Below are 20,406 nucleotides of genomic sequence, written 5' to 3' on the forward strand. Positions count from 1 at the left end.
TTGGTACTTCCTGTCATCACCAGGCCCAACATGATGGCCGGGTCATGACCAGAACCACCTCAGAACAACACGGTTCTGGCAGCAGGACTGGTACCGAGGGTTCTGTTGGAGCTCCAGAACATTCCAGTCTGAGAGGCCATCCGACCCGGTTGGTTCCACTCTGGCTCGACCTGGCCTGGCCGCTCTGAACCAATCTGAACTGGACCTTTTAGACAACAGTCTCAACCCGGTTCTGATGTTCTGTTCATTGGAGAGTCACTGATGACATCACAGAAAGAGGAAGTAGCTGGTTCTGGTTCTGGTTCTGCATGATCTCAGGTCTTGAAGTCTGATGGAGGACTTCAAGACCTGAGGACATGAGGACGTCCTCTGGACGAGGACAGTACCTCCTTCTGTCCCTCTGTCTGTCCTTTCATTGACAGCAGGAGGACAGACAGAGGGACAGACAGGAGGACAGACAGAGGGACAGACAGGAGGACAGAGAGACAGACAGACAGAGAGAGAGACAGACCAGAGAGACAGAGAGAGAGACAGACCAGACAGGAGGACAGAGAGACAGACAGAGAGACAGACAGACCAGAGAGACAGACAGACAGACAGAGAGACAGACATACCAGACAGACAGGAGGACAGACAGACAGATAGAGAGACAGACAGAGGGACAGACAGGAGGACAGAGAGACAGACAGACAGAGAGAGAGACAGACCAGACAGACAGGCAGACAGGAGGACAGAGAGACAGACAGACAGAGAGAGAGACAGACCAGAGAGACAGAGAGAGAGACAGACCAGACAGACAGGCAGACAGAGAGAGAGACAGAGAGACAGACAGACCAGAGAGACAGACAGACAGACAGACAGAGAGACAGACATACCAGACAGACAGGAGGACAGACAGACAGATAGAGAGACAGACAGAGGGACAGACAGGAGGACAGAGAGACAGACAGACAGAGAGAGAGACAGACCAGACAGACAGGCAGACAGGAGCACAGAGAGACAGACAGACAGAGAGAGAGACAGACCAGAGAGACAGAGAGAGAGACAGACCAGAGAGACAGACAGACAGAGAGAGAGACAGACCAGACAGAGAGACAGACAGACAGAGAGACAGAGAGAGAGACAGACCAGAGAGACAGACAGAGAGAGAGACAGAGAGAGAGACAGACCAGACAGACAGACAGAGAGAGAGACAGACCAGACAGACAGGCAGACAGGAGGACAGAGAGACAGACAGAGAGACAGACAGACCAGACAGAGACAGACAGACCAGAGAGACAGACAGACAGACAGAGAGAGAGACAGACCAGACAGGAGGACAGAGAGACAGACAGAGAGAGAGACAGACCAGACAGACAGGCAGACAGGAGGACAGAGAGACAGACAGAGAGACAGACAGACCAGACAGACAGAGAGACAGACAGACCAGAGAGACAGAGAGACAGACAGAGAGACAGACAGACCAGACAGACAGAGAGACAGACAGACCAGAGAGACAGACAGACAGACAGACAGAGAGACAGACAGACCAGACAGACAGAGAGACAGACAGACAGAGAGACAGACAGACAGGAGGACAGAGAGACAGACAGACCAGAGAGACAGGAGGACAGACAGACAGACAGAGAGACAGACAGACCAGAGAGACAGACAGACCAGAGAGACAGACAGACAGACAGACAGACAGACAGACAGAGAGACAGACAGACAGACCAGACAGACAGACAGACAGACAGACAGACAGACAGACAGACAGACAGAGAGACAGACAGACAGGAGGACAGAGAGACAGACAGACCAGACAGACAGGAGGACAGACAGACAGACAGACAGACAGACAGACAGACAGACAGACAGACAGACAGACAGACAGACAGACAGACAGACAGACAGGAGGACACTCTGAACTCATCCTCGTGTTTCTCAGACTTTCAGCCATCAGGGAATCTGATCTCGGATCAGTTTGGCTCCACCAATCAGAGCGCTGCAGGAGTCTGACAAGCCCCGCCCCCAGCCGCTTGGACCAATCAGAGTGCAGGGGTTTTCTGTCCTCCAGAACTAGAATGGACCTGAGGTTCTGAGAGGTTCTGATCCCTGCAGGACGACAGCATCAGCAGAACAAGAACCAGAAACACAACCGGGACCAGAACCGGGACCAGAACCAGGCTCACTGTCTCCATCAGTCCCCCCTCCCCTCCCCCCTCCTGCAGCTGGCAGTCTGGGAGGGGGGGGGGGGGGGATAATCTGGGGGCGGAGCCTGAGCAGAAACCAATAATCCGTCAAACAGCTGCAGACAGACTGACTGGGAGAACCAGACCGCCTGAACCAGAACCAGAACCAGCACCAGCATCTTCTTCCTCACTGCTGCAGAACCTGCTCAGGTAATCCTCTTCCTCCTCACCCTCCTCTTCCTCCCTGCTGCTCCCCAGCCGGGTTCTGCCGGTCTGGACCTGGACCAAGGCCTCCTGACCCGGTTGGACTCGGATGTTTTGGTTTGGGTCTTAAAGGAGCAGCAGGAAGTATTCACTGATTTATTATTATTATTATTATTATTTCTGTTAAATAAAACATGACATTAAGTTTATCCAGTCAGTGTTCGGTACTGGACGGGTTTCAGTCCAGCTGCTCATCTTCCTCCTGCTTTGACTAGGCCACATGGGTCCTCCATGTTTGTGTCTCCTTCCCCTGACTGATACTTTATCAAAAATCAGTTTTCATTTTAAATCCTGATCTGTTCGTTAAACATCCAGAGAACTTCCTGAAGCTTCAACCAGAACTCCCAGTACAGCTACTGCTGGGCGCTGTGTGTGTGTGTGTGTGTGTGTGTGTGTGTGTGTTCAGGAGGTTCATAGAGGGTGATGATGGAGATGATGTCACCAACCCACTACAATAATAGCAGCAGCAGAAGAAGAGCTGTGATGTCATCATTTACTTCTTTCATCTCAGTTCTTTTTTCTTCTTTTGTTTGAACGGATCACTTCCTGTCTGCACCGGTGAGTAACACACACACACACACACACTGGTCATCTGCTCATTAATAACCTGATTATTCAAATCATAATTGTAATCATAATGAAATATTAAAATAAAAGTATGCAGTTTGTTTTAATACACAGATTTTTACAGTCACATTCCTCATAGATCTATGCGCTTAGATCTGTCTGACTGAACCCAACCAGAGGAACAGGACAGGGGGGCATTATTTTACTGTATCTGTTAGCACAGCGGTTAGCACAACGGTTAGCATATCGGTTAGCACAGCAGTTAGCATATCGTTTAGCATATCTGTTAGCATGGCTCCAGGTCCAGTTGGTAGGTAAATGAGCCTCTGAAGGTTCACTGCTGTTGGTTTCGGCCATTTTGAGTGAAGTCAAAGTAAGAAGTGATGGATGATGAGTGAAAATGTTCAAACTGGGAAACATTGACTGGAAAATGAGACAGAAATCCAACCAGTTCAACGTTTCTGTCTGTAATGATTCAGTGAAACCAGGGAATAAAAATCAGCAGATGCTTTATGATATGATTTACAGGCTGTTAGCATCGCATTTTAACTTGATCCTCCTGAATGTTCCTGAGGAGAACCGAACCGACCCGATTCTGTGGTTCTGGTTCCGCTGATCAAACTCACCAGCAAGAGAAAACAGATTTACTGCGACAGCAGAGAGGAACACTCAGCCTGGGGCCCCTGGACCCCCGGTCTCCTGAACCCCTCGGGCCCCGGTGTGCGTCATGACGTCACAGCCCGTCGTAGTAGGTGATGACGTAGAGAGCAGAGCGGCGTCGCTGACCGGCGGAAAGAGGGCGAGCGTCCTGCACGAGGACAGGTAAAGATGTGCTTTGATGTGAGAGCAGCTGGTCCGGTCCGGTTCGGTTCGGTCCGGGTCGGTTCGGTCACTACACAGAACCTCCAGCTGCTGCCTCTCGGTTCCGGTCCCGCTGCAGCCCGATGCGCGTGTCCGTGTCCTGCTGCAGGACCTCAGGCTCGCGCGCGCCCCGGGACACTCCCGACCCGCAGAGGAAGAGCTGCGGTCCGGTCCGGTCCGGTCCGGTCCGGTCGGTCTGGACCCGGTCTCATGCGTTCGGTTCGGGTTCGTGCTGCGGCTGATGAGTCAGCTGGTTCCGGTGATGAAGAGCATCCTCTTCATCAGGTGCACCTGAACAAAGCAGCGCGTGCTGCTGCTGAGGAAGATGAGGATGAGGATGATGGGAGGGTCCTGCTGCTTCAACCCGTCCGGGACCCGAACCGGTTCTGAGTCCTGGCTGCTTCCGGTCCAGTTCTCCTGTACGAATAATTCTGACCCTGCGTGGAGAAAAACGTCATTAATACAAGCTGGAGAACAGAACCGGTCCAATTCATCAGAACCACAACTGAACCGGTCCAATTCACCAGAACCAAGACAGGCTTCAAGATCAGAAACATCAGAACCAGAACCATCTTAACCAGAATCAACAGAACCAGAACCATCTGGACCTAACGTCACAGATCTTCAGGAGGTTCTGAAGGTTCTAAAATGGTTAATCCTGTAAAATGATGATTGGGTCATAAACTCTGGTTCTGGTTCTGTCCGCGCTCTGGACCGTCCAGGTCCAGTTTGTCAGAACCCAACCAGAACCAGCTGTTTTTCCGCTCTGGTTCCAGAACCTTCCTCTCAGAATCTCCTCATCATCCTCACCAAATCAGATTACATCAGATTGTCTCCGGCTGTAATCCGTCTGTCTGCCGTTGCCGTGGTAACCGTTCACCTGACAGCTGGACGGGGTCAGCGGCTGGTTACCATGGCAGTCAGCGTCCGGAGGTCCAGTTGGGTTCTGGGTGGCCCGGTGTCACATCAGCATTAATTAATGAACCAAACATCACTTCCTGAACGTGTCCTGCTCTGACATCACTGGTCTCCGTGGTAACCGTGGCAGTGAGCTGTGACATCACTGTCTCCAGGTGAATCACCATGACAACAGAGCCCAGTGAAGCCCAGCCCCCAGAGGCGGAGCCTTTCCCTGAAGTCGCCGCCCACTCCACACCTAAACAGGTAACTGGCCTCAGACCCCGGATGACCTCTGACCTCAGGCCTGCTGTGAATCATTTCCTGTTTCCTCAGGGAGCAGAGGGCCCAGCTCAGAGCTCATTGGCCGAGGACTCCAGCAGTCTGCTGTCGTCGGGCGGACGCGTCGCTCGCTCTCCGGCCAGAACCGCGCTGGGCTTCAGAACCATGCAGACCCGGGTGGCGCTACTGGACGGGTCGCAGTTCACCTGCATCGTGGAGGTGAGACATGATGGACAAACTGGACAGGGACAGACTGATAATGAGACAGCAGAACCGTTACAGCTCACCTGGTCCAATGTTATCCAAGTTTAAATGTCATCAAATGTAACTTAGCAAACTGCTATCATGTAAGACCAGCGGGGGGCGCACTCCCGCTAATCCGCTAACAGTGGAGCTAACTGTAGCGTACTTAGCTAAAATTCTGAAGCGCTAGCTTGCTAAACTTTCACTTGAATAAACTTCAACGTCTGTGTTGAAGTTATCATCATTATTAAAGTAGCTGGATGTTTGTACTCAGGCTCTTATTTTGAAGACGTTTTTGTTCCATTTCCTGTAGTGGAAATGTCACCGGTGGTTCAACATGGTTGAGATCAGAGCTTTAGCATTTGTTTCCACTAAACCCCAGGACTGACCTGTGATCAGCTAGGCAGCTAGCTGTTTAGCTCCTCACCTTTAATTGATTTTATTCAGAAATAAAAAATACTTTATTTTAATCTGTTTCTCTTTCTGTCCTTACCTGCCTGACGTTTAGCCATTGTGCTAATTAACGTTGCTGTAAACCACAGCAATGTTGACTGATGTGGACTGTCCTAGTCAAATCATGAAGTAAACCGCCTGTTCTCTCTCTGGTTCCAGAAACGATCTCGAGGTTTGCAGCTGTTTGAGAAAGTTTGTGATCACCTCAACCTGCTGGAGAGAGATTACTTCAGCCTGTCCTTCAGAGACGCAGACAGCAACAAGGTACCTGTCTCACCTGTCTCTGTCTGTCTCTACCTGTCTCTCTACCTGTCCAGTTAACCAGTAATGTTGACAGATTTCATGTCTGAATAGACGCTAGTGAAAGAACGAAGCAGTCAGGTTTCCTATCTAAAGGATGCTTCTGTCCACCTGTCTAACTGTCCACTTTCTGTCTGTCTGTTGCAGAACTGGTTGGATCCTGCAAAGGAGATCAAGAAGCAGGTCAGAGGTCAGTTTGGAGCTGATTGGTTGGTTGTAGCGTCTGCGCTGTACCTTTCCGTTAGCGCTGACTCTGCTCTTCTCTCCTCAGGCGTTCCCTGGAACTTCTCCTTTAACGTAAAGTTTTACCCTCCGAACCCGGCCCAGCTGTCTGAGGACATCACCAGGTACGGCGCCACCAGTTGACCAGCTCCCAGCTCGGCCTCATCTTCGTGTCTCACCTGGTTTCTGTCTCTCGGCAGGTACTTCCTGTGTCTGCAGCTCAGACAGGATGTCGTTTCCGGACGTCTTCCATGTTCCTTTGCAACTCACGCCGTTCTTGGTTCCTACACGGTTCAGTCGGAGCTCGGAGACTACGACTCTGGTACGGAAAACACCTGAGAGACTGAACTCTGACCCTGACTGACCCCCAGGGGTCAGAGCAGGTCAGTGTTTCTGGTTGACCTTTGTCCGTCTGGTTTCCAGATGAATGTGCTCCAGACTACGTCAGTGAGTTGTGTTTCGCTCCAAACCAAACCAAAGAGATGGAGGCCAAGATCATGGATCTGCACCGGACCCTCAGGTCGGTGGGCCGCGGTGCCGGTCGGATGTTTCCGGGTTCAGGTGAGGTTCTGGAGTTCTGACCGGTCTCTCTGTGTTCAGAGGAATGAGTCCAGCAGAAGCCGAGATGCATTTCCTGGAGAATGTGAAGAAACTCTCCATGTACGGAGTGGACCTGCATCACGCCAAGGTGAGGCCGACCGGGTTCTGGTTCCTCCAGTCAGAGCCGACCGGGTTCTGGGTCACCGTGTTGGTTTTTTTCTGAACCAGCAGTGAAGCAGTTTGAGCCGTGGTTCTGTTGGACCACGGCTCCGGCCCGTCCTCATTGGGTTCAGTCCGCTGCCGCTCTGCTTTCAGAGCGTCCAATAAATCAGCAGCGACACACTTCCTGTTCCATCGATAGCGGCGGCTGCTGCTGATGGGACAGAAACGATTTTTCCACCATCAGGTTCAGTTCAACAGAATCTCTGATCAGGACCGACGGCGAAACGGGTCCGACTGATCCCATCGTCAGCCAGAACACAAACCTGCATTCACCTCACCTGTACATCCTCCAGGCGACCCCGCCCTGACCTCAGTGACCCTGACCTCAGCCTGACCCTCAGGTTGGCTGAACTTTCTGTTTCCTGTTAGACTCCAGATTTAATTTCTAACTGGCTTCTGATTGGTTCCTCTCTGAGCCAATCGGAGCTTCCCTTGGTGTCCAACAGAGTCCATTTGTCCTTCAGGACGTCCTGCTAGCAAACCTTCAGTTTAAAGATGTGAGTGTCTCTGTTGGATGGTCTACATGCAGACCAGTCCTTCTGTCTGAATGACTGTCTGTCCCTCTGTCTCTCTGTCTCCGTCTCTCTGTCTGTCTGTCTCTGTCTGTCTGCCTGCTTGGACTAGATGGCAGGAAGCCGTTTTGACTGCCTGTCTGCTCAATCAGAGGTAAGACGGCGTCCTCAGTGTGATCCTGATTGTCCTGAGGTCGTCCAAATTGTGGACAGACGGCGGTTCTGTTGAGGAACCGCCTCTCATGGATCATACAATTAGATCAGAACCTGATACCTGGCCCAGTCTCACCTGTTGCTGCTGTCGCCGGTTGTTGAGCCCAGATGTCCCCAGATGTCCATCCTCCTGTGGTTGTGCCTGAAGTGGCCGTGTTGCCTTCACTGACGTCTGTGTTCCTGCAGGACTCGGAGGGCGTGGCCATCATGCTGGGCGTGTGTAACAGCGGGCTGCTGGTGTACAGAGACCGGCTGAGAATCAACCGATTCTCCTGGCCGAAGATCCTGAAGATTTCCTACAAACGGAACAACTTTTACATCAAGATCCGACCTGGAGAGGTGAGACGGACCAAGACACCCACTGTCCTCTGACCCAGCAATGTTTTAATCAAGTTAGCTTACTGACAACCAGCTGTTAGCATGTTGAAGAGGTGGGCGCAGTTCTGCTAATCTGCTAAGGCGCTAATAGCAGAGCTAATTGTTTTGTTTACCTCTTTAGCGCTTTGTTAACCTTTAGCACACTTAGCTACTACGTTAGTGTCACTGACACATGATTGTTTGAAGTTAGCCCTTTAGCATTAGCTTCTGCTAAATACTATGTTAGTATAGGACTTTAGCATTAGCATAACTAATGTTTATGATCAGCCCTTTACCAAAGAGCTAGTGTTTTAGCTAATTTGTTAGCTAGCAGTGCTCACCACTACCAAGTTGTTATGGAGTGCTAATGAGCTAACGTGTAGCTGCGTTGCTAGCAGCTGATGCCTGCTGCGTTTACTGCAAAGTCTGTTTGTCTCCAGTTTGACCAGTTTGAGTCCATCATTGGCTTCAAGCTGCTGAACCACAGAGCAGCCAAGCGGCTGTGGAAGGTGTGTGTGGAGCATCACTCCTTCTTCAGGTCGGCAGCTCTCTGGTGTCCACACGTCTCCGTCCATGTGTCCATGAGACGTCTCACGGCCATCTGTCTCACAGGCTGCTGTCTCCTGAGGAACCGCCAAAGAAGTTTCTCTCTCTGGGGTCAAAGTTTCGCTACAGCGGTCGGACCCAGATTCAGAGCCGCAGAGCCAGCGCTCAGATATCCAGACCCGCTCCCAACTTCCCACGATGCATCAGCAAGAGGAACATGCTGAGCCGGAGCCTGGACGGAGGTACCAGTCACACCAGTTACCAGTAGGGTCATTGGTTTCTGTAGAGCTCTACGTGTTGGTTCTGTTGTTCTGGTCTCAGAAGGAGTACGGACCCCTGTAGTTAGTCCTGATTCTGGTGCAGGCATCGGTTCCCAGACCCGGTCCTCAGGGCCCGCTTCTCTGCTCCGGCACACCTCATTCAAATGATGGTGGTGCCCTCTGCAGAAACCAGCTGGGAGCCCATTCAGGTCTGAAACATGGAGGACGGGGCCCTGAGCACTGGGGCCTCTGGTAGGAGCTCCAAGCACCCTGACAGAGTCTCTAGGTCCACTTTCTATGGCCGGTTCCAGTGGGAGGGGAGTACTGATGGGTCACTAGAGTGTTTACATGTTCTTTACCCATTTCTGATTGGTCTTTAGCTTCCAGGACCACAGCAACGTCTTCTCTGATTGGCTCTCCTGCCATCACTGTGTCGCTCAAAGCCAACGGTCGAGCTTACTCAGGTAGTCCTGGACTCTGCAGCTCTGAGTTCTGTTGATTGGCTGGAATGCTGCTGCTCTCTGATTGGTTGGAGTGGTGCTGCTCTCTGATTGGCTGGAATGCTGCTGCTCTCTGATTGGTTGGAGTGGTGCTGCTCTCTGATTGATTCCAGCTCTTGCTTCTCTCAGCTTTTTTTGGGTTGTTGCATCCTGACTGGCTGCGCTTGTTTCAGACCCGCCATGATCATCTGTTTGCGTTGATGCAGTCACATGTCAGACATGTGCTGCCATCATCATGTGTGCAGGGGGCGCTGCGGGGCTCAGGGGTAGAGACAGTGCACCATACATGGAAACTGTTTGCTTCATTCTCAGCGGCCAACCACTGCTAAAGATCAACCTTTGCACACAGAACAGAAGGAACCGGACAGGATTACCTCTACAGACTGATTCTTGACAAGTCCTCTCAAAAACTCATGAACCAAACAGCCAAACTACTGGAGCCGTTATGCTCCACCAGGCGCTCTGCTCTTCCTGAGTCTGAGGCTTGATGATGTTTAGAGCCTCCAGTTTCTGGTTGACCCTGGAGAAAACCTTCAGCAACCAGAGCAGTGTCCTCTTCTCTTTCTAACACATCTAATCCAGAACTTCTTTGTAGATTTCCTCTCTACCCAGAGTTCAGTTCATCAATGGTTTCTCTTGGTACCTCTGAACTCTGATACCAGCTCACTGCTGGCTGTTTGACCAAAGCAAGCAGTCGGATCCTAACGAGACAAAGCAGAGACCCTGTGGACGACCACTGAGACGTCCAACAGGGACCAGAGTAATCTCTGGAGTCTTCAGGTTCAGGTGTTCAAGGTGTGTTAGATCTACACTTTTCTTGTTGGTTCAGCTGTTTTGTTCCATGACCGACCGAAGGTCAGGCTTCATAAACCCTCACCGTCTGTCCGTGTCCTGCTGCGTCCTCCATCACCCAGACACCTGGAGCAGCAGGTTCTGACCCTAACCGGGTTCAAACCGGGTCCCACCTCCACCTGGAGGAGGGAACCTGGTCCCCGCTCCACCACCAGGTGGGGTCCCTGGTCTCTGACCTCGGTGTCGGCCATATTGTTCAGAAGAACCTCAGTCACCATGCGACACCAACGTTGTGCTCTGATTGGTCCGCCAGAGATGCCGTGCATGTGCCCTTAGCTCTGATTGGCTGATTGTGCTGTTGCCTTGGCAATGGCCTGTTAATGAACAGACTGGCTGAGCATCACAATGGTTGCTATGGCAACGGTGACTGTTGGTTTCCTGTGCTGATGTAATGGTGATGACATCACAGCAGTGTGTGTGTGGGTGTGTGTGTGTGTGTGTGTGCAGACATGGGCTCAGGACTGTATGCAGCATCAAAAGCCATCGCTGTCAGCGACCACATCGCCACGGTAACCAGGACGCTGGACGACAGGAGGGAGGAGCCAGGTAAGAATCTGGCCAATCAGAGGAGCCGAAGAAGCAGCTGATCGATGGGTAATGATCGATCAGTTGGTACCGTTGGCTTAATAAACTCGGGGAGGACTTTCTCTGGAAGAACTGGACGGGTCACAATGTCTCATAAAGGGGACGAGGACACCTGTCCAACCCATGAAGGTTCTGGTTCTGGTTCCAGTTGAGGAGGTTCTGCTGCTGCTGGTGCAGGAGGAGCAGAAAGAGGAGCAGAAAGAGGAGAGGAAGACCATAGAGGTTTCTCCAGAAAGTCCTCCGTCTCCACAGAAACACGACACCAAGGTAACCAAACCTGTCCCTCCTCTCCCTCCTGTCCATGTCCCTGTAATTAACTCTTTGTTTTCCAGACGGAGCTGACGGACACCGTCGTCGATGGCGACCTGACCGTGACCGAGGTACACACCTGTCCCTCCCGTACAGGTCACCCGTCCCCTGGGGACACGCTGTAACGTGTCTGTGTGTCCTCTGTCTGTCCAACAGTCTGATCAGGACGAAGACTTGAAGACTCAGGTAAACATGAGGCTCGTTCAATCACAGGCGGGGAATCGAACCGGCAACCCTCTGTCCCGTCTGCCACAGGAGACGCTGGGCAGCCCAGAGGACATCGTCCAGACGTCCATCAGCGCGCTGCGGCGCTCCTTCCTGGAGGGAGAGCAGGGGGGCGGCGGCATGACGGAGTGGGACAAACGCCTGGCCGCGTCTCCGCTGCGCCGCGCCGACGACGCGCCCATGATCGAACCGCTGGAGCCGGAGGAGGTGAGTGGGTCGACCGGGGTCAACCTGGGGTCAACCGGGGGTCCAGGTGCGTCCAGACCTTCAGCAGAACTTTTAGGTCTGTAGAACCTCTGAGGAACCAGAACTGGACCCTTCAGTTCAGGTCACTTTAATATTCCATGTTTTACCAGATATTACAGATCATAACTACTTGAAGCTTATTTACCTTACCTGTGTCCTGTCACCTGATTGGCTGATGTCGCTCACCTGTCCCGTCCAGGAGGCGGGGTGGCAGGGTGGGGGAGCTGTTCATGATGAGCCGAGCGGCTCAACAGCCAATCAGAGAGAGGCAGAGGCGGAGCTACGACACCACCACTGGCGGAGTCCTCTGGGTGCGGGCCGAGGACGATGTCACCATGGCAACGGACAGAACCGTCCTGGTGTCTCCCACTGATGATGTCATCAGTAGAGGACAGCCTGTCACCGTCCGGGAGCCGAAGACGCCGCCGGCGCCAGCAGGGAGGAGGGAGGAGTCCTGATGATGTCAGAGCTAAGCCCCACCCCCACAGCCACAGTGGTATGCTGGTTGACATGGAAACAAGCATAATGAGTGACATCACTGACCTGCTGCGGCGCTGAAGCAGGAAGTGAGGTGTGAAACTGAACGGCTGAGAGTGCTGGTTCTGATCCGGAACAGGTTCTTATGGCTTCCTGTCTCGTAAAGCGTCCGGCCGGGTCACTTCCTGTTCCTGCTGGCCAGCCCGCAGGCCCAGAACCAGTACCAGCCTGGAGGCCTCGGGTCCTTCATGTCCGGTTCTGGTGGTTTTTGTCCATCAGGGGGCAGTGAGGAGCTCCAGGCTTCAGCTCCACTTCCTCCCAGAGGCCATTTTGTTCCTGTTCCTGACCAAGATGGAGCTCAGGAAGCTGCTGGCTTTTCTTCCTCTTCCGACCCGGGAAGGACATTTCCTGCTTCGCTCCCCCACTTTCACCTCCTTCAGCTGAAGCTTCTGCTTTTCAGGTTTGGTTCAGTTGTTGGGCTGCGATGGGAGGTCAGGGTTCATCCAGAGGTCAGGGTTCAGGGCAGGGTTCGATGAGCCTCTCTGGTCGTTTGACTGTTGGGAAGTTTGAAACTGAAGATGACTGAAGTTTCAGTAGAACCCAGAACCCACTGGGCTCGGTTCTGGTCCAGAGCTGCCAGGTCCATGAAGGTGTCCATGTCCATGTCCTCACCTCAGTCTGTCTCTCCTGTCCAGCCCAAACCGTCCTTCGATGAAATATCTCCAGAACTGACGGCTCTGCTAAAGTCCACCAGAGAGCAAGAGACCTTCAGGGAACACAACCTGCTGAAGGTGCTGTCCCCATGTCCTCCTGTCCTTCTGTCTACCTGTCCCTATGTCCTCCGGTCCCCATGTCCTCCTGTCCTTCTGTCTACCTGTCCCTATGTCCTCCGGTCCCCATGTCCTTCTGTCCTCCGGTCCCCATGTCCTCCTGTCCTTCTGTCTACCTGTCCCTATGTCCTCCGGTCCCCATGTCCTCCTGTCCTCATGTCCTTCTGTCTACCGGTCCCTATGTCCTCCGGTCCCCATGTCCTCCTGTCCTTCTGTCTACCGGTCCCTATGTCCTCCGGTCCCCATGTCCTCCTGTCCTTCTGTCTACCTGTCCCTATGTCCTCCTGTCCTTCTGTCTACCTGTCCCTATGTCCTCCTGTCCTTCTGTCTACCTGTCCCCATGTCCTGCTGTCCTCATGTTCTTCTGTCTACCTGTCCCCATGTCCTCCTGTCCTTCTGTCTACCTGTCCCTACGTCCTCCTGTCCTTCTGTCTACCTGTCCCTATGTCCTCCGGTCCCCATGTCCTCCTGTCCTTCTGTCTACCTGTCCCTATGTCCTCCTGTCCTTCTGTCTACCTGTCCCCATGTCCTGCTGTCCTCATGTCCTTCTGTCTACCTGTCCCTATGTCCTCCTGTCCTTCTGTCTACCTGTCCCTATGTCCTCCTGTCCTTCTGTCTACCTGTCCCTATGTCCTCCGGTCCCCATGTCCTCCTGTCCTTCTGTCTACCTGTCCCTATGTCCTCCTGTCCTTCTGTCTACCTGTCCCCATGTCCTGCTGTCCTCATGTTCTTCTGTCTACCTGTCCCCATGTCCTCCTGTCCTTCTGTCTACCGGTCCCCATGTCCTCCGGTCCCCATGTCCTCCTGTCCTTCTGTCTACCGGTCCCTATGTCCTCCGGTCCCCATGTCCTCCTGTCCTTCTGTCTACCTGTCCCTATGTCCTCCGGTCCCCATGTCCTCCTGTCCTCCTGTCCTTCTGTCTACCTGTCCATATGTCCTCCGGTCCCCATGTCCTCCTGTCCTCATGTCCTTCTGTCTACCTGTCCCTATGTCCTCCGGTCCCCATGTCCTCCTGTCCTTCTGTCTACCTGTCCCTATGTCCTCCGGTCCCCATGTCCTCCTGTCCTTCTGTCTACCTGTCCCTATGTCCTCCGGTCCCCATGTCCTCCTGTCCTTCTGTCTACCTGTCCCTATGTCCTCCGGTCCCCATGTCCTCCTGTCCTTCTGTCTACCTGTCCCTATGTCCTCCGGTCCCCATGTCCTCCTGTCCTTCTGTCTACCTGTCCCTATGTCCTCCTGTCCTTCTGTCTACCTGTCCCCATGTCCTGCTGTCCTCATGTTCTTCTGTCTACCTGTCCCCATGTCCTCTTGTCCTTCTGTCTACCTGTCCCTACGTCCTCCTGTCCTTCTGTCTACCTGTCCCTATGTCCTCCGGTCCCCATGTCCTCCTGTCCTTCTGTCTACCTGTCCCTATGTCCTCCTGTCCTTCTGTCTACCTGTCCCTATGTCCTCCGGTCCCCATGTCCTCCTGTCCTTCTGTCTACCTGTCCCTATGTCCTCCTGTCCTTCTGTCTACCTGTCCCCATGTCCTGCTGTCCTCATGTCCTTCTGTCTACCTGTCCCTATGTCCTCCTGTCCTTCTGTCTACCTGTCCCTATGTCCTCCTGTCCTTCTGTCTACCTGTCCCTATGTCCTCCGGTCCCCATGTCCTCCTGTCCTTCTGTCTACCTGTCCCTATGTCCTCCTGTCCTTCTGTCTACCTGTCCCCATGTCCTGCTGTCCTCATGTTCTTCTGTCTACCTGTCCCCATGTCCTCCTGTCCTTCTGTCTACCGGTCCCTATGTCCTCCGGTCCCCATGTCCTCCTGTCCTTCTGTCTACCGGTCCCTATGTCCTCCTGTCCTTCTGTCTACCTGTCCCTATGTCCTCCTGTCCTCCTGTCCTTCTGTCTACCTGTCCCTATGTCCTCCGGTCCCCATGTCCTCCTGTCCTTCTGTCTACCTGTCCCTATGTCCTCCTGTCCTTCTGTCTACCTGTCCCTATGTCCTCCTGTCCTTCTGTCTACCTGTCCCCATGTCCTGCTGTCCTCATGTTCTTCTGTCTACCTGTCCCCATGTCCTCCTGTCCTTCTGTCTACCTGTCCCTACGTCCTCCTGTCCTTCTGTCTACCTGTCCCTATGTCCTCCGGTCCCCATGTCCTCCTGTCCTTCTGTCTACCTGTCCCTATGTCCTCCTGTCCTTCTGTCTACCTGTCCCTATGTCCTCCGGTCCCCATGTCCTCCTGTCCTTCTGTCTACCTGTCCCTATGTCCTCCTGTCCTTCTGTCTACCTGTCCCCATGTCCTGCTGTCCTCATGTCCTTCTGTCTACCTGTCCCTATGTCCTCCTGTCCTTCTGTCTACCTGTCCCTATGTCCTCCTGTCCTTCTGTCTACCTGTCCCTATGTCCTCCGGTCCCCATGTCCTCCTGTCCTTCTGTCTACCTGTCCCTATGTCCTCCTGTCCTTCTGTCTACCTGTCCCCATGTCCTGCTGTCCTCATGTTCTTCTGTCTACCTGTCCCCATGTCCTCCTGTCCTTCTGTCTACCGGTCCCTATGTCCTCCGGTCCCCATGTCCTCCTGTCCTTCTGTCTACCGGTCCCTATGTCCTCCGGTCCCCATGTCCTCCTGTCCTTCTGTCTACCTGTCCCTATGTCCTCCTGTCCTCCTGTCCTTCTGTCTACCTGTCCCTATGTCCTCCGGTCCCCATGTCCTCCTGTCCTTCTGTCTACCTGTCCCTATGTCCTCCTGTCCTTCTGTCTACCTGTCCCTATGTCCTCCTGTCCTTCTGTCTACCTGTCCCCATGTCCTGCTGTCCTCATGTTCTTCTGTCTACCTGTCCCCATGTCCTCCTGTCCTTCTGTCTACCGGTCCCTATGTCCTCCGGTCCCCATGTCCTCCTGTCCTTCTGTCTACCGGTCCCTATGTCCTCCGGTCCCCATGTCCTCCTGTCCTTCTGTCTACCTGTCCCTATGTCCTCCTGTCCTCCTGTCCTTCTGTCTACCTGTCCCTATGTCCTCCGGTCCCCATGTCCTCCTGTCCTTCTGTCTACCTGTCCCTATGTCCTCCTGTCCTTCTGTCTACCTGTCCCTATGTCCTCCGGTCCCCATGTCCTCCAGTCCTCATGTCCTTCTGTCTACCGGTCCCCATGTCCTGCTGTCCTCATGTTCTTCTGTCTACCTGTCCCTATGTCCTCCTGTCCTTCTGTCTACCTGTCCCTATGTCCTTCTGTCTACCGGTCCCTATGTCCTCCTGTCCTTCTGTCTACCTGTCCCTATGTCCTCCGGTCCCCATGTCCTCCTGTCCTTCTGTCTACCTGTCCCTATGTCCTTCTGTCTACCGGTCCCTATGTCCTCCGGTCCCCATGTCCTCCTGTCCTTCTGTCTACCTGTCCCTATGTCCTCCTGTCCTTCTGTCTACCTGTCCCTATGTCCTCCGGTCCCCATGTCCTCCAGTCCTCATGTCCTTCTGTCTACCGGTCCCCATGTCCTGCTGTCCTCATGTTCTTCTGTCTACCTGTCCCCATGTCCTCCTGTCTCCCTGTCCCCATGTCCAGGTCCATCTCTGTCATGTCTTCATTGTCTCCAGAGGATTGTCCTTTAATTCAGAACTTGAAGACGTTTTCATATCGTGTCTCCTGAATGTCTCTGTTTTCTGTTTCAGACGTCGGAGAAGGTGGAGACGGTCTTTGTCCTCCCAGAGTCCAGGGACCAGGATCAGGACCAGGACCGGGACGTCGCAGATCGCTTTAAGGTAGCCCCGCCCCCCGCTCATCCCCTGTCCCCCCCTGACGACGATGTCACAGCCCAGCGGCCCAGCCGTGGTGACGGGGGCGGAGCTAGCGAAGGCAGCGGTAAACGTGAGGCTAGTGATGAAGATGAGGATCAGGATGGCAGTGATGAGGGTAGCAGTGATGATGATGTCATCAGCGTGCTCGCTCAGGCAGCCGTCGACGAATCGACGGAGGCTGCGGTCAGACAAGCCGGCGAGCGGGACGCCTGTGGTTACCATGACAACGGAGAGTCAGACGACTCCCAGGAGGAAGGAGATCGGACCCCGCCTTCACCCCGCCCCGAGTCCCGGGGCTCCACCAGCCCCACCCAACAGTCCCCACATGAGGACGAGGAGGTAACCATGGAGACGCAGAGACCCGTCCCACTGAGACATGTCCCAGTCGGTCCTGTCCCACCAAGTCCCCTAGAGTCCCTCTGTCCCCAGCGGACCCCGTTACCCCGCGTGACCTGTTGGACCTGTCCTCCTGAAAGTCTCTGTCCCAGTGTTACCTGCCTGGTTCTGGTACCGGTAAAACATTTCCCGATGAATGTGGAGGACCGGTTGTCTCCGGTTGTCAACAGTCGGTGTGTTTCCTGTGTGTTTCAGGAAGTCCCGGTGATGAGGAAGACTCTGACCTACGAAGCTCCCGGGGTGAGGACGTCTTTCGTTGGTCCATATTTGCATCTGTCCAGAGGTGATCGGGTCAGTCAGAGCGGTTCTGGTACTGATCCAAAGCTACCAGGCAGGTCTCCAGCTTAAAGGAACCAGCAGGTTTTGTTCCAGGTCTAAGGAGCAGAGAAGCTAAACGCTGCTTCATCTGGTTCTGGTTCTGGTTCTGGTTCTGGTTCTGGACACACACAGTCAGCAGAACTCTGAAGACCAGAAACCCAAACTCCAACAGCAGAACCTACTCCTGTATCCTTTGATTTAAGACCTGGTTCTGATCCATTTCAGCTGGAAGTGACTTGTAAACATTCAGACCCGGCCCATTTCCTGGTACCACCTCGCCCTGGTCCTGCTTGTACTGCCACGGGTTCCCTGGGTGGAGCCAGAGGCCGGACCTCAGAGGAGGTTTAGGGTTGGTTTTAGAGGACAGTCCGACCCGGTCCGGCTCTGACCTTAAGCTCTGACTGACCGTCTCCACCTGCAGGGTTAGAGTCACGTTGAGTGTTCCTGTAGACATGACTGGTACCAATCCAGTCGGTACCAGTTGGACTCACAGCATCCCTTTGTGGCCCCTGATGGTTCTGGTTTTGTTCTGATGTGTTTCAGAGCCACGGCGGCGCTGATCCCCCCGCCGGCCTCCTGCTGAGCTCCCAGACCTTCACCGCAGAGACGTCCAACACCACCACCACCACCCACATCACCAAGGTATCACCATGGCAACACCACCACCCACATCACCATGGCAACTCCATACAGTCGTGTTCACACGGCGACACATAAATGTACCTCAGCAGTTTGCAGGATCTCTGATCCTCTGATTCTTCTGTCCAGAACTTTTGACCTTAGGTAACATTTCATCCCGCCACAGCCTGCCTACCGAACAGGTCAAAGGTCACATTGGGTCAGCGGTCTCTGACCTTCAGGACGGTTCAAATGTTGAGTCTGGTTTCTTCTTCTGTTTTCATCCTTAGATGGTGAAAGGAGGAGTTTCAGAAACCAGAGTGGAGAAAAGAATCGTCATATCTGGAGACACCGAGGAAGACCATGAGCAGGTACCATCAGAACCCATCAGAACCTGCAGGACTCACCTTGTTGCACAGCCTCTGAGCGTCTCTCTTCACCAACACGCCCGACCCAAAGGCCCGACCAGAACCTGCTGGTCCGAGTCCTACAGGTCCACCAGCTGGCAGAACCAGGGAAACTCCTGGAGATGCAGGGATCTGAGGACCGGGACCTGGGGCCGAGTCCGATCCAGTCCCGGTTTGATCCGGTCCTGAGATTGTTCCCGGTCCAGTCCCAGTCTGGTCTGGTTCTGGTCTTGGTCTTGGTCCCAGTTCCGGTCCGGTTCTGACCGTCCCGTCTCTCTAAAGGCCCTGGCGGCGGCGCTGTGCGAGGCGCGGCGGCAGCATCCTGAACTGTCCGTCACCAGAGTCGTCGTCCACAAAGAAACGGAGGTTCCTCCTGATCACATGATCAATTAGTGATGTCACAGGCAGGTGGGACTCCAGCTGAATGCTCATTGGTCGGTTGCATGGCCTCCGCCTGGCTGGCTCTGATTGGTTTAAACCGGAACAGGTTTAACCAATCAGGTAGCCTGTTAAATTCTGTGGCTCCTGAACTCGTTTAGTTTCTGAGTAGAAACTGAACTCAGATTCTACTGGTTCAGCTTCAGTATGGAGCGCTCTGATTGGCTCAGCCAGCTGAAAAGCCTGCAGGAGGCGCTGTACCTGCTGCTGTACCTGCTGCATGTCTGCATGATGGTCAGTGGTTCAGTCACCCCCCACTTCCTGCTGCAGTTCCCTTGATTAACACTAGATGTCCCTGCTGAGAAAGAGAAAGAGAGACTGAGGAACTAAACAGCAGAAGAAGAGAAACTAGGATGATTTAAGAAAACAATCTGTTGATCTGCTTGGTCTCTCTTTTCTCCTGTCTGTCTCTCTGTCCTCCTGTCTGTCTCTCTTTTCTCCCGTCTGTCTCTTTCAGGACTGAATGTTGATCCTCTGTTGCATTATGGGATTTGTAGTCCCTAGCCAATCGCACCAAGCGGATTCTGACCCCGACTGGAGCGAAGAACTCACCACATGAATGCATGCACAAACACACACACACAAACACACACACACCCTGGCGCTGTATGCTGCAGGTGGACGTTGGTCTCCAGGTGAAGCTGTCATGTATTTAAGAAGCCCCGACCCCTCACACACCTCAAGCCACGCCCCCTGACTGCTTCAGGAAGCCTTCTGATTGGCCGACTGACTCAGGTGTGCTCCTGACTGACAGTTCGAGAACCTACCGAGAAGCTTTTATTATGAAAATCTGCTTCCTGCCTCCATCGCTTGCGCAGCCAAAGCTCAGCCAGTATTTACCCATGATGCAACAGGAAGTGCCATAGAGCTCGGAGGAAGCAGGTCTGATCCTGATGGTCAGCTCTGTTGGAGTGAACTTTGACCTCAGTCTGCTGTGGTAGACGCTCTACAGGAGAGCCCTTCAAAATAAAAGCCCTGGTCGGAGTAGGAAGCTGTTGGGATGGACTCTTATTTTGAAAGGAAGTCTTCAGTGGTAGACGCTAGTTTCACCTGTTTGTTATATTTTCTTCCACTTCCTGTCACATTTTTGGACTGGGTCGGTTCTGCTTGGCAGGTTCAGAATCTCGGCGATCCGTTTCGACCATCAGAACATCAGCCTGTCTCACCTGGGCCCGTCACCATGGCAACTGATCCTGATGCATGTTATCTGGATCTGCGGTAAGAGAGCCAGATTCTCACCTGGATCTGTTGCCATGGTAACTGGCAGTAACTGATGGTACCGGGTCAACTGAACAGGAAGTGGTTCCTGTTGGGTCAGTTGATTCAGGTGAACCCGCCTGCTGGAACCGATCCTTCCTGTTCTTTATTCTGGAAAAACTGTTTTTATTTAAGGAACTTTGTTGACCTTTGACCTCTGACCTCATTTCTGTATTTATGGCCTCAGACTGAACCAGAACGCCCCCTGGTGTACGGTTTTATTGTCTCACCTTCATCACTGAACTTTATTAAAATGAAGAAACAAACAACTTT

General features: G+C 53.3%; 1 protein-coding gene across 10 annotated transcripts; it reads left to right on the plus strand.

The window, feature by feature from the left end:
* The first annotated feature begins 2,997 nt into the window (after nt 1-2,997).
* LOC102232931 (protein 4.1-like) lies at nt 2,998-20,402 on the plus strand. 10 transcript variants are annotated; one of them, XM_023326839.1, is made up of 25 exons: nt 3,000-3,824; nt 4,937-5,027; nt 5,097-5,261; nt 5,898-6,002; nt 6,186-6,228; nt 6,310-6,385; nt 6,461-6,582; nt 6,684-6,780; nt 6,861-6,948; nt 7,647-7,688; nt 7,934-8,086; nt 8,545-8,642; nt 8,717-8,892; nt 9,291-9,374; nt 10,710-10,808; nt 10,996-11,114; nt 11,180-11,227; nt 11,313-11,342; nt 11,412-11,588; nt 12,800-12,895; nt 16,574-17,335; nt 17,957-18,055; nt 18,322-18,402; nt 18,721-18,846; nt 19,334-20,402. In XM_023326839.1, exons 2-24 carry the CDS (start codon nt 4,947-4,949, stop codon nt 18,829-18,831), a joined length of 2,952 nt encoding a protein of 983 aa, XP_023182607.1. In that variant the 5' UTR covers nt 3,000-3,824; nt 4,937-4,946; the 3' UTR covers nt 18,832-18,846; nt 19,334-20,402. The 10 variants fall into 10 exon arrangements, with proteins under 10 accessions (XP_023182603.1, XP_023182611.1, XP_023182607.1 ...); XM_023326840.1 differs by having other exon boundaries at nt 18,721-18,842; XM_023326843.1 differs by lacking the exon at nt 19,334-20,402 and having other exon boundaries at nt 2,999-3,824; nt 16,574-17,038; nt 17,291-17,335; nt 18,322-18,810.
* Nucleotides 20,403-20,406: the final 4 nt, after the last annotated feature.

This window comes from Xiphophorus maculatus, chromosome 21, assembly GCF_002775205.1.
Source record: "Xiphophorus maculatus strain JP 163 A chromosome 21, X_maculatus-5.0-male, whole genome shotgun sequence".
NCBI lineage: Eukaryota > Metazoa > Chordata > Actinopteri > Cyprinodontiformes > Poeciliidae > Xiphophorus > Xiphophorus maculatus.

What these genes read in the sequence shown, in the direction of transcription:
- LOC102232931 (XM_023326835.1), top strand. Translation starts at nt 4,947, where the DNA reads ATGACAACAGAGCCCAGTGAAGCCCAGCCCCCAGAGGCGGAGCCTTTC. An exon ending in GATCAAGAAGCAGGTCAGAG is followed by an intron (nt 6,229 to 6,309) that starts GTCAGTTTGGAG and finishes TTCTCTCCTCAG; the next exon opens with GCGTTCCCTGGAACTTCTCC. An exon ending in ACGAAGACTTGAAGACTCAG is followed by an intron (nt 11,343 to 11,411) that starts GTAAACATGAGG and finishes CGTCTGCCACAG; the next exon opens with GAGACGCTGGGCAGCCCAGA.